We start from the raw sequence: 10,991 nt of genomic DNA on the forward strand, positions 1-10,991 counted from the left end.
TTTTAATAATACTAAATCTTCTGATCATCAATATGGATGTCTTTCCATCTTTACATTTAGATCTTTAATTTCTTTCAACTTTTTTTTTTTTTTTAGCTTTCAGAGTATAAGTCTTACAGTTCTTTTGTGGAATTTATTTCTAAATATTTTAATTTTTTGATGCTGTTGCCAGTGGAATTGTTTTCTCCATTTCATTTTTGAGTTGTTCATTGCCCGTGTATGGAAATACAATTGAGTTTTGTGTGTTGATCTTGTACCTTGCTGACTCACTGAACTAATTTATTAGTTCTAATAGTTTTTTGATGGATTCCTTAGGATTTTCTTAGGATTTGCATGTCATCTGCAAATAGAAATAGTTTTCTAGTCAGGATGCCTTTTGTGTGTGTGTGTGTGTGTGTGTGTGTGTGTGTGTGTAAGTAACTGCCCTGGCTAGAACCCCCAGTACAATGTTGAATAGAAGAGGTAGAGTTAGCTGGGTGTGGTGGCTCATGCCTGTAATCCCAGCACTTTGGGAGGTTGAGGTGGGCAGATCACTTGATGTCAGGAGTTCGAGACCAGCCTGGCCAATATGGCAAAACCCTGTCTCTACTAAAAATACAAAAATCAGCCGGGTGTGGTGGTGCATGCCTGTAATCCCAGCTACTTGGGAAGCTGAGGCAGGAGAATCGCTTGAACCCGGGAGGCAGAGGTTGCAGTGAGCCGGGACTGCACCACCGAGATTGTGCCCTCGCCTGAAGGACAAAGTGAGCCTCTGTCTCAATAAAACAAAACCAACAACAACAACACCGCAAGGACGAGGCAGAGTGCGCATCCTTGTCTTATTACTGATCTTCGCGGAAAGAGATCCAGCCTTTTGTATTTAAGCGTGTTGATCACTGTGGGTTTTTGTAGATGCCCTTTACGGGGGTGATGAAGGTCCCTTCAGTTCTGAGTTTGTTGAGAGTTTTTATCATGACAGAGGGTTGGATTTTGTCAAATGTTTTTTCTCTCTCTATTGGCGAAATTATATAGTTTTCATGTATCTTTTTCCTATTGGTATGGTGTCTTAGATTCATCGATTTTCAAATGTTGAACCACCATGCATTCCCAGGATAAATCCCACTTTGTCATTATATATAATCTTTGTTTTAATATGTTGCCGGATTCGGTTTGAAAATTTCATTCGTGTTTTGCATCTGCATCACAAGAGATGCTCTTCCCTAGCTTTCTTGTGATGTCTTTGTCTGGTTTGGGTGTCAAGGCAATACTGGCCTCGTAGAGTGAGCTGGGAAGCGTGTTTTTCTGCTTTTGGTAAGAGCTTGAATAACTGATATTCTTCTTTAAATGTTGGACAGAATTCACAATTGAAACCCTCTGGTTTTCCTTCATGGACAGTTTATTGATCGCTGATTCAGTCTCTTCAGTCATTATAGATCTGTTCTGACTTTCAGTTTCTCTTGAGGCAGTTTTGGTGGCTGTGTCTTCCTAGGAATCTGACCATTTCGTGTAATTTGCTGGCGTACTGTGGTTCACAATATTCCCTTAAAATCCTCTTTATTTCTTTAAGATCAGTGATAATGTCCCGTCTTTGATTCCCGATGAGGAATTTGTGGTTTCTCCCTTTTAATCGGTCACTCTAGCTAGATGTTTGCCAGTTGTGTCAATCTTTGCAAAGAACCAACTTTAACTTTTCTTGATTTTTTTCTCTCTTCTAGTCCATTCACAGTGGCTCTAATCTTTTATTATTTTTTTCCATCTTCTTGAAGAAGGAAGGAAATAACTGAAGTGTACTTTGTGCTTCTTTTCCAGTGTCTAAGTGGTACTGGAAAGGCGTGACTCTGAGATTAGTCATTGCTGGGCTTGGACCTCCTCTCCCCACTTCTCAGCGGAGGGGGTTTGGAAAGACAGCTTCTCTGAGCTTCTGTTTTTCCATCTTTGGGTGGGGGTGGGGGGTCATAGCACTTGGCTCACAGCTGTTGGGAGGACAAAATAAGATACAACTATAGAGGGCAGGGTTCCTGCCCCCGCCCACCAGCAGGTGCTCAGACCTGCGGTTCCCACCCCAGCACAGAGGGCAGTCAGCATCCTGGGCAGTCGGCATCCCGAGCAATCAGACTCAGGCTCCAGCACCGCAGACTGTTTCCCCGTCCAATTCAACGGACTCAAAAGTTTCTCTTTCCTCTAGGCCTGAAAGAGCTCAGCCGGGGGGCCCGCGCCCAGGACTCAGGCAGGCCGGGGTTCACCAGCCAAGCTTTTCCCAGAGAACTGGGAAAAGTACCTAGTCTATCCAGAAAATTCCAGAACAGTTCTTTCTTGAAGAGAGCTGAGTTTTGGGAGGCCTGCTGTGTTAGTGGGAAGCTAGGTGTCTATACGTTGAGGAGAAACCAGTGCAGAAGCCTGTGATCAGATGTCCAGGTGGACCGGCGGTGGGTGGGGATGTGAGGTGCCATCGTGTGTGGCCAGAGTGGACTGGCTGTCGCTGGCTGGATTCCAGAAGGTAATGCTTCCTGACCCTGGGTTTAGTGAGCCTTGGGATGGGTCTGGATGTCCAGGTGCCCCCAAGAGGGCAGGGTGCTCTCAAACAAGGCTGTGGCGACAGAGAACAAGGCCTCCAACGAACCCTCTGCACTGTGTGCCTGCTGACCCCTAGACTGCGCCTGGCTCTCTGCTGCCTCCTTGGCGTCTGTGCTAAGCAGTGGATGAGGGGATTTCTCCTCACCTTTTCTTTTGGGAAAATGATGCTAGCTCTTCACAGGGTGATTCTCTTTGCCGCCCTTTTGGAATTGGAGTTTGCTTTTCCCTGATTCGTAAGGTGTTGCCGGCGGGCCTGTTGGTGGGGATGACTTGGATCCACAGACGGCAGCGCAAAAGTTCAGGTCGTATGTTTTGTGCAGACTGTCGTCACGTGATGGCGCCCCCCGGGGAAGGACGTGACGCAGCCCTGCTCCCAGAATTTCCCAGGGGACCCCTTGACACCTACCGAGCAAGAGCGTCCTTCAGCTGGAAGGAGCTGGCGCTGTTCGCGGAAGGCGAGGACATGCTCCGCTTTAAGGTGAGTTGTACAGGTGCACGCGGCTCGGCCGGTTTCCCAGTGGGGTCTCAGTTCATTGGCAAAGTGGGGTTTCTGGCTTCTGAGCTCCTCCTCTGCCGGGTGAGGCTCACCCCGCGCAGCACGGCCTGTCTCCTCCTTGCACACCAGGGCAGGCCTCAGGGAATTGAGGAGGAGTCTGCCAGGGAGCACGGACTGTTGATGCTTCCTAAGCCTCCAGCCCTCTCATCCGTTGGGGATGACATTCATATTTCTGTCTGGGTGTCTCTGGGTCAGATTATGTCCTATGAAGCCTGTGGCCTGGAGAAAAACTTTATAAGAGCACGTGGAGATTCCATCTTTGCCTCCAAATGCACCATCTCTGTCTCCTGCGTTTTCAGAAAACCATCTTCTCAGCTCTTGAGAATGACCCTCTTTTCGCCCGTTCCCCTGGAGCCCATCTGTCCTTGGAGAAGTACCGTGAGCTGAACTTCCTCCGATGCAAGCGGATCTTCGAGTATGACTTCCTCAGTGTGGGAGACATGTTCGAGAACCCGCTGAAAGTCTCCACCTTGACTCAGTGCCTGGGGATGTATGACTGGTCCCTGGCTGCCAAGTACCTCCTTCATACCTTGGTGAGCACGTGGCTGAGGGGAGAGAGGGCAACGGAGCTTTCCCGCTGCGCGGAGCCTGGAGGGAGGCCGGGCCCAGGGCCAACCAGAAGGCAGAGAAACCAGTTTTTCCAGCTATATTTGCAAATTTTTAAAATTCTCTTTTTAAATGTTCTTAAAAAAATTTCTTAGTCTCCTTTTTCATTATTCTTTTACAGTGCATCCGCCATCACGTATTTGCAAATTTGCATACTAAGTCCTCAAATAAAATAGTATGGTGAAGCTTCAAGTCCCATCAGAGGAGGCGCTGGTGGACTTTTTTTTTTTCTTCATACAGAAAAAGAGATAAATGATTAAAAAAAAATAGGCCAAAAGGAGAAACCTGTGTTTTCCTGCCTTTGGAACATACCAGCAGAGCTGGGCTTGGGCACGGTGGCCTTGCCCTTCTGTGCCTGCACGGTCTGATGGGCCGGTGGGCTCTGCTCTCCACACACCTTCCTGTCCTGTCGCCGCTGCCCTCAGACCCTCAGGACTCCTTGCACGCATCTTAAGTCCCAGGGGATTCTGTGTGACTTATGCGGACTGCTTCGCACAGGCAAGCAGGTCTTTTTTTTTTTTTTTCTTTTTTAAAGATGGGGTTTCACCATGTTGGTCAGGCTGGTCTTGAGCTCCCGACCTCAGGTGATCCGCCCGCCTTGGCCTCCAAAGTGCTTGGATTACAGGCGTCAGCCACCATGCCCAGCCGGGACGCAGGTCTTACTGCTCACAGGAACTCGGAGCCCTGGGGCAGTCATGTGTGGGGAGACCCCGGCCTCTGGTGTCGGGCTGCTGGCTAACCGCCCGGAGCGTCATCCTCCACCTCGGGGAAGCTCAGCGTGGTGGGGAGCTGGCGTGGGCATGGGATTCCACAAGAGCAGTTCTCTTCTCACCTGCCCCTGTTCAGCGGACGATGTTATACTTTCAGGTTTTTGGATCGGCGGTGTTCAGTTCTGGTTCTGAAAGACACTTTGCCTACATTCAAAAGATCTTCAGTATGGAGGTAAGTTCCGGCTCCTGGTGAGTCACGAGCCCAGTTCTCTTGCTCTGTCTCTGTAGAGATTTGTAAAAAGGGAAAATCGCAGGAGGGGTCCCCGGGGGTCCCACACTCTTCTTGTTTCCCAGCGTTTGCAGGCGTCTCACCAGATAGCTAGCACGCACGCTTTTTAGCAAGCACAGGCGCCATCGGCTTGCGAGCACCAGCCCACCTGTCCAGGGCCTTCCACTGTCTTCTCCTGACGAGCGGTTCCCGCCGCCTTGCTGGCTTGGCATGGCTGCGGCCAGCTCGGGTTAGCCTGCTGTGGTGACCAGCCACGTGTGGCAAAATGACTCAGTCAAGTCACTAGCTGGGTAGATGGAAGTTTGGAACTTTGATCCACGGTTCGTCCTTGAAGAAAAGATGGCAGCAGGGTCGCCCGGGAATGTGCACAAAGAACTTTTCGTGCTTTCCATCATTTTGTGCTTTGACGTTTAGATCTTCGGATGTTTTGCTCTGACCGAATTAAGCCACGGCAGTAACGCCAAGGCCATCCGCACAACTGCCCACTACAACCCTGCCACTGAGGTAGGTGCTCCCTTCCCTCGGTCCCAGGGCGTAGAGCGTATGAAACCTCATGAGTGCAAACGCAGCTGCCAGGAATAAGAAAATAACTGAACCAAGAGGCCTGTCCACATGCACAGCGTAGGAATCCACGCAGATTCATGACACTGAAAAGCGGGGCTTGGGAGACCAGGCGTTGGAGGGCCAAACCTGTGCCTGCCGTGACCTGATGGGGAACTCGTGATGGTTTGGATTTGTGTGTCCTTTGAGGGCAGTGGGGAAGCCCTCGTTCTGTAAAGCTGATTGCCTTGTTTACCTGGCGGCCTATTGTAGTGGATTCATAAACCATTCATGTCAGCCGTGGTTTCTGCAGGGGGCCCCTGTGGAGACTCTCGCTCCCTGCCGTCTGCCCTTTGTGGCTGTCCCTCTGTGAACAGCCTGCCTTGTCCATTCCTGCCATCCTCTTGATCTCTCTGGGACCTGCATTGTGACTGCTGCCTGGGGCAGGCGCTGTTGGAAGCTTCCGGTGTGGTGAGGGAGACGGGCCACAGATGGATGTCCCAGGGCTGTCAGTACTGTGAAGGGACCAGGGCAAGGAGGGCAGATGGGGAGGGCCCCCACCGCCTTGCTTTGATCCCCTGCTCCTGCCCCCCTGCCACCACGTCACTCTCCTTGGCCTCCACTTGTCCCTGAGGCCCAGGTCCCTTGCCAGTCCTTCCTCACCCACCTTCTACCCTGCCACTTTGGCAGTGGTCATGGAGAGGAGCGTGGTGAGGCAGGAAGTAAAGCTCTACACCTGTGGGTGTGCTCAATGCTCATCCACCCATTCATTCCACAGCATGGGCTGAATGTGGACTCTGCCTGGGGTACCGCGTGGAAGAGCCCAATAATGAACCCAAGCGGACCCCGGCCAGGGCAGGGATGAGAGGTGGTCCTTGCACGGCGCACTCCTGCTGTGGGGCTTTGGGAGTGAGGCCAAGGCGCCTGCTCAGAGTGGGGCATGAGGCTCTCTTGGGATTTTTTTTTTTAAGCCAGGTCTGTAGGGCACGTCGGGAGCCAGATGTAGGGCTGAGTGCCCCACAGGGTTGTGGGGTGAGCTTTATGCTGTGCTAAGGTGCAGGATCCGAGAAATAAAGAGACAGGACACAGAAGTACAAAGAAAATGCAGCTGGGCTCGGGGGGCCACGCCATCTATAAGCAGAGTCAGGCAAGGCCGGTGAGGCAAGGCTGGCGAGGCCCCGCATGTCCAGAAGCATGAGTATTTATTGTGTATAGGTTAGGGGGCAGGGCAGTGAGTGAAATCATCTTTAAGGATAGTGATAGGGTCATGAGCAATAAAACATAGGGTCCACCCCTATTAGGTCACCGAGGCTTGAAGGTGGGCCGTGCAAAGTGAAGAGGGTGCGGTGTGCGATACTTCTGTCAATGGAAAACTACTTCTAAGAAGATTTATGGGAGGATGCTTTAAGTCACACAGCAGTGGCAGAGCTGTCAAGGTTACCGCCACCTTCTGGCAGCTTCCAATGGGTTCTATGGGAAGATGCTTTTCAAGCAGCACAGTAGCAAGAGCCGAGAAAGGTCACAGTCACCAAGGTGGATTCCCGTTCTGAGGGCGGCCTTCCACTAGAACTGGAGCAAGGTCCTACAACTCCTTTATCAGGAGGAGTGGCTCTCGCCCCAAGCCTGCCATATAGCGGGTATCTTTACGATACTGAACGCTGCCGCCTGGGCCATGGATTCTTGTCCTGGTATAACTGTTTTCCCTTAATTCATGCTCTGCACTGTATCTGCTCCAGGCATTCCTCCAACTATAAGCTGCTTATTCCTTAATTCATGCTCTGTACTGTGTCCACTCTATGCATTCCTCCGGTTATGAACTAAGATATAATTATAGGTATATATGTAGGGAAATATTCTTTAGGCACTCATACTATCAACTATTATATGATTATATATAGAGGATTATATAAAGGGATTCTTCAAGTACTGATTCTATAAACTAATATATGATTATGTGAAGAATTATATAAAAGGAAATAGCTGAGTTGTAGCAGTATAAAGTGAGATATTCCTCAAGCCCTAACTGTGCCAGGGTTCTGCTTAGCTCTCAGTCCTCAGTGCCTATATGGGGGGTTACCCACTTAGGTCTTTATCTGAACCCAGGTCTTTCTGGCACCATGGCCGCCTCTTCTCCCACTGCCCTCTGTGCCTGTGGCCTGCAGTGCCGAGAGGTGGGGACCCTTTCTGATAAGCAGACAGAGGACAGCACCCAGGTGGCCTTGGATGCTCCTCGGGGCATCAGAGGAGCAGTTCCTTTTTCCACCTCCTTCCTCCTGGCTTTCGAGCCCTGAGCGGAGGTCAGAGCATGGCATCAGATCCATGGAGTTGGGGTGCCCGGGATCCTTGGACAGCAGGCATTGCTGGGTACCTGCTGTGTGTGAGGCACAGCTTTCTGAGGCTGGGCAGGAAGCAGTGAGCACAGCAGACCGGTCTCTGCTGTCCTGAAGTTGTGGCAGGGGCCAGGGGGTGGGGGACGCATACACCAATGGGAGAAGTGAGGTGTGCTGGGCACCCTGGAGGCCCCCCAGAGAGCAAGGCCAGTATGACGGGGCACCCGGAGGCAGGCAGACAGCTGAGACGGTGGGGAAGATCGGTGCAGAGCAGCGCAGGCCCTGAGGATCTGGCTTGGGCTGGTGTTGTGAGCATGCACGTCTGCACTGCAGAGAATGAGTGACGGCTGGAGGTACTGAAACTGCTACGTGCTGAAGAGTGAGTGGGGAGAGCCTGGCTGAGACTGGGAGCCCCCTCACCCTGGCAGGTGATGAGCTGGTGGTCCCTGAGAGAAGAGAGCCACCTGCCACTTCTCAGTGAAACTTCAGCATCTGAAGAATTCACTGCTCTCAGTTTACAAAATCCCACTGGCCGGACAGAAGGAAGCCCTCCCTGGCGTGTTGTTTTGTAGCTTCCCACCCTGCAGGGTCGGGAACCAGAGCCAAACTTACCCCGACAGCCAGCCCCTGGCACTGACTGGCCAGCCCTGCGTGGAGGCTGGGGATCACTGTCTCCCGAGGCGGCCCAGGGCTTGGTGGGCCACCTGCGGGCTGTCTGCCTGAAGGTGCTCGTCTTTGTCCGCTTGCAAATCCCAGCCATGTTACATAGTCCTGCTGGTCCGCATCCTGCCTCCCAGCCCTACTCGCAGGCCTCCCAGCAGACGCCCCTCAGGCAGGCCCAGCCCAGCAGCCCAGCTCCTGCCCTTTCCCACCTGCTCTTCGCTCCTGACCCATGCAGCACCCGCCGTGTTTCTGGGGTTTCTGTCCACACCCCTTCTAGCCACACAATGAACCCTGTGATGCCACAGCTTATCCGCTAGTTCGTGCATGCGTTCATTCCTTCCTTCCAATGTTCTGAGCGGCTGCCTTGTGCTCTGGGTGTTTGGCATCTTAACTGTCAGTCATGGAGCTATGGATGGGAGAGACAGCAAGAGGGCAGCAGTGGGTTGTGAATTAGAGTTCGGGAAAGGACTGGGCGGATGGCAGAGCAGGGTTTCCACATACAGGGCGTGGTCAGGGACAGAAGACTGTTCATGATAAGGGACACTCCCCTGAAGCATTTGCCAGCCTACGGAAAATTTTGCATCTGAAGGCTCTTTAAGTTATAAGGCCCAGGGATAGGCCCTGTTTAAAAAATAGGCCTGCCTGTGCCATACAGGAACTGAAGTGTACAATCAGTTTGGACTCTTGCCTCAGAGATTTTGAACGTAGAAAATGGAACCAGTCTAAAAGGAAAAGCACCAATTCTGCGTGTTCTTCAGTTGGTAATGATAACTCACCTTTTTCCTTGTGCAGGAATTCATCATACATTCCCCTGATTTCGAAGCTGCCAAGTTTTGGATTGGCAACATGGGCAAGACAGCCACTCACGCGGTGGTGTTTGCTCAGCTGTACGTGCCGGGGGGCCAGTGCCACGGGCTGCATCCCTTTATCATACAGGTAGGACACTGGTGGGGCCCTCAGTGGGGACAGTGTTTACCCGCAGGAGGTACTGGGAACGTCTGGAGTCATTTTTGTCACAACTAGGGTGGGGGACACTTCTGGCATCTGGTGAGTGGACCAGGGACACTGCCAAGAGCACCCCACAGTGCATCTCACAGCCCTGCCCACAGTGCAGACAGCCCCACCCACAGTGCATAGACAGCCCCACCCAGTGCAGACAACCTGCCCATAGTGCACAGACAGCCCCGCCCACAGTACAGACAGCTCTGCCCACAGTGCAGACAGCCCCACCCACAGTGCACAGATAGACCCACTCATAGTGCACAGACATCCCCACCCAGTGCAGACAGCCCCGCCCACAGTGCAGACAGCCTTGCCCATAGTGCACAGTGCAGACAGCCCCACCCACAGTGCACAGACAGACCCACTCATAGTGCACAGACATCCCCACCCAGTGCAGACAGCCCCACCCACAGTGCAGACAGCCTTGCCCATAGTGCACAGTGCAGACAGCCCCACCCACAGTGCACAGACAGCCCCACCCAGTGCAGACAGCCCCGCCCACAGTGCACAGACAGCCTCACCCACAGTAGACAGCCCCACCCACAGTGCAGACAGACCCACCCACAGTGCACAGACAGACCCACCCATAGTACACAAGACATCCCCACCTAGTGCAGACAGCCCCACCCACAGTGCAGACAGCCCCACCCAGTGCAGACAGACCCACCCATAGTGCACAGACATCCCCACCCAGTGCAGACAGCCNGTGCAGACAGCCCCACCCACAGTGCAGACAGCCCCACCCAGTGCAGACAGACCCACCCATAGTGCACAGACATCCCCACCCAGTGCAGACAGCCCTGCCCATAGTGCACAGTGCAGACAGCCCCACCCACAGTGCACAGACAGCCCCACCCAGTGCAGACAGCCCCACCCAGTGCAGATAGGCCCACAGTGCACACAGCCCCGCCTACAGTACAGACAGCTCCACCCACAGTGCACACAGCCCCACCCAGTGCAGACAGCCCCACCCAGTGCAGACAGGCCCACAGTGCACACAGCCCCGCCTACAGTACAGACAGCTCCACCCACAGTGCAGACAGCCCCACCCAGTGCAGACAGCCCCACCCACAGTGCACAGACAGCCCCACCCAGTGCAGACAGCCCCACCCAGTGCAGACAGACCCACAGTGCACACAGCCCCGCCTACAGTACAGACAGCCCCACCCACAGTACAGACAGTCCTGCCCACAGTGCACAGCCCCACCCACAATACACAGTCCCACCCACAGTGCTGACAGCCCCGCTCATGGTGTATCCACAGCCCACGGTGCACAGACAGCCTTGCCCTTGCCCTAGAAAGAACCATCCAGCCCAGTGTCCCCCAGTGACACGGCTGAGAGGGCCTGGCCAAAGCTGGCGGCGAGAGTGCGGGCCTCTGAGACGGTCTGGTTGATTTGACACACACAGTTTTTCAATTTCGGTGAAGTCATTTTGTATGTTTTTCTTTTGTTTCTCATGTCCTTTATTTTCAGTTGACCTGAACATTTGAGCTGCTGCAGACCAGAGAGATTTTTTCATTGTTGTAAGGATACACGGAAAAACCACGGTGCTTTTCCTACTGTCGTGCAGCCAACACAACACTTTTTTTTTTTTTTTTTTTTTTTTTTTTTTTTTTCAGTTTTTTTTTTTTTTTTTTTTTTTTTTTTTTTTTTTGGGACGGAGTTTCGCTCTTGTTACCCAGGCTGGAGTGCAATGGCGCGACCTCGGCTCACCGCAACCTCCGCCTCCTGGGTTCAGGC

General features: G+C 52.6%; 1 protein-coding gene across 3 annotated transcripts in view; it reads left to right on the forward strand.

Moving 5' to 3' along the window:
• Positions 1–10,991, forward strand: part of ACOX3 (acyl-CoA oxidase 3, pristanoyl) — a 56,270-nt gene that overhangs the window by 4,096 nt on the left and 41,183 nt on the right. For all 3 annotated transcript variants that reach the window (XM_037742183.1, XM_037742184.1, XM_017539034.2), the window contains exons 2-6: positions 2,874–3,031; positions 3,409–3,642; positions 4,583–4,657; positions 5,129–5,218; positions 9,040–9,183. In XM_037742183.1, coding sequence (XP_037598111.1) covers positions 2,888–3,031; positions 3,409–3,642; positions 4,583–4,657; positions 5,129–5,218; positions 9,040–9,183 — 687 coding nt within the window. In that variant the 5' untranslated portion in view covers positions 2,874–2,887. The remainder of the gene's footprint in view (positions 1–2,873; positions 3,032–3,408; positions 3,643–4,582; positions 4,658–5,128; positions 5,219–9,039; positions 9,184–10,991) is intronic.

The sequence above is a fragment of the Cebus imitator genome, unplaced genomic scaffold, assembly GCF_001604975.1.
Source record: "Cebus imitator isolate Cc_AM_T3 unplaced genomic scaffold, Cebus_imitator-1.0 Scaffold117, whole genome shotgun sequence".
In the NCBI taxonomy this organism is placed as follows: Eukaryota; Metazoa; Chordata; class Mammalia; order Primates; family Cebidae; genus Cebus; species Cebus imitator.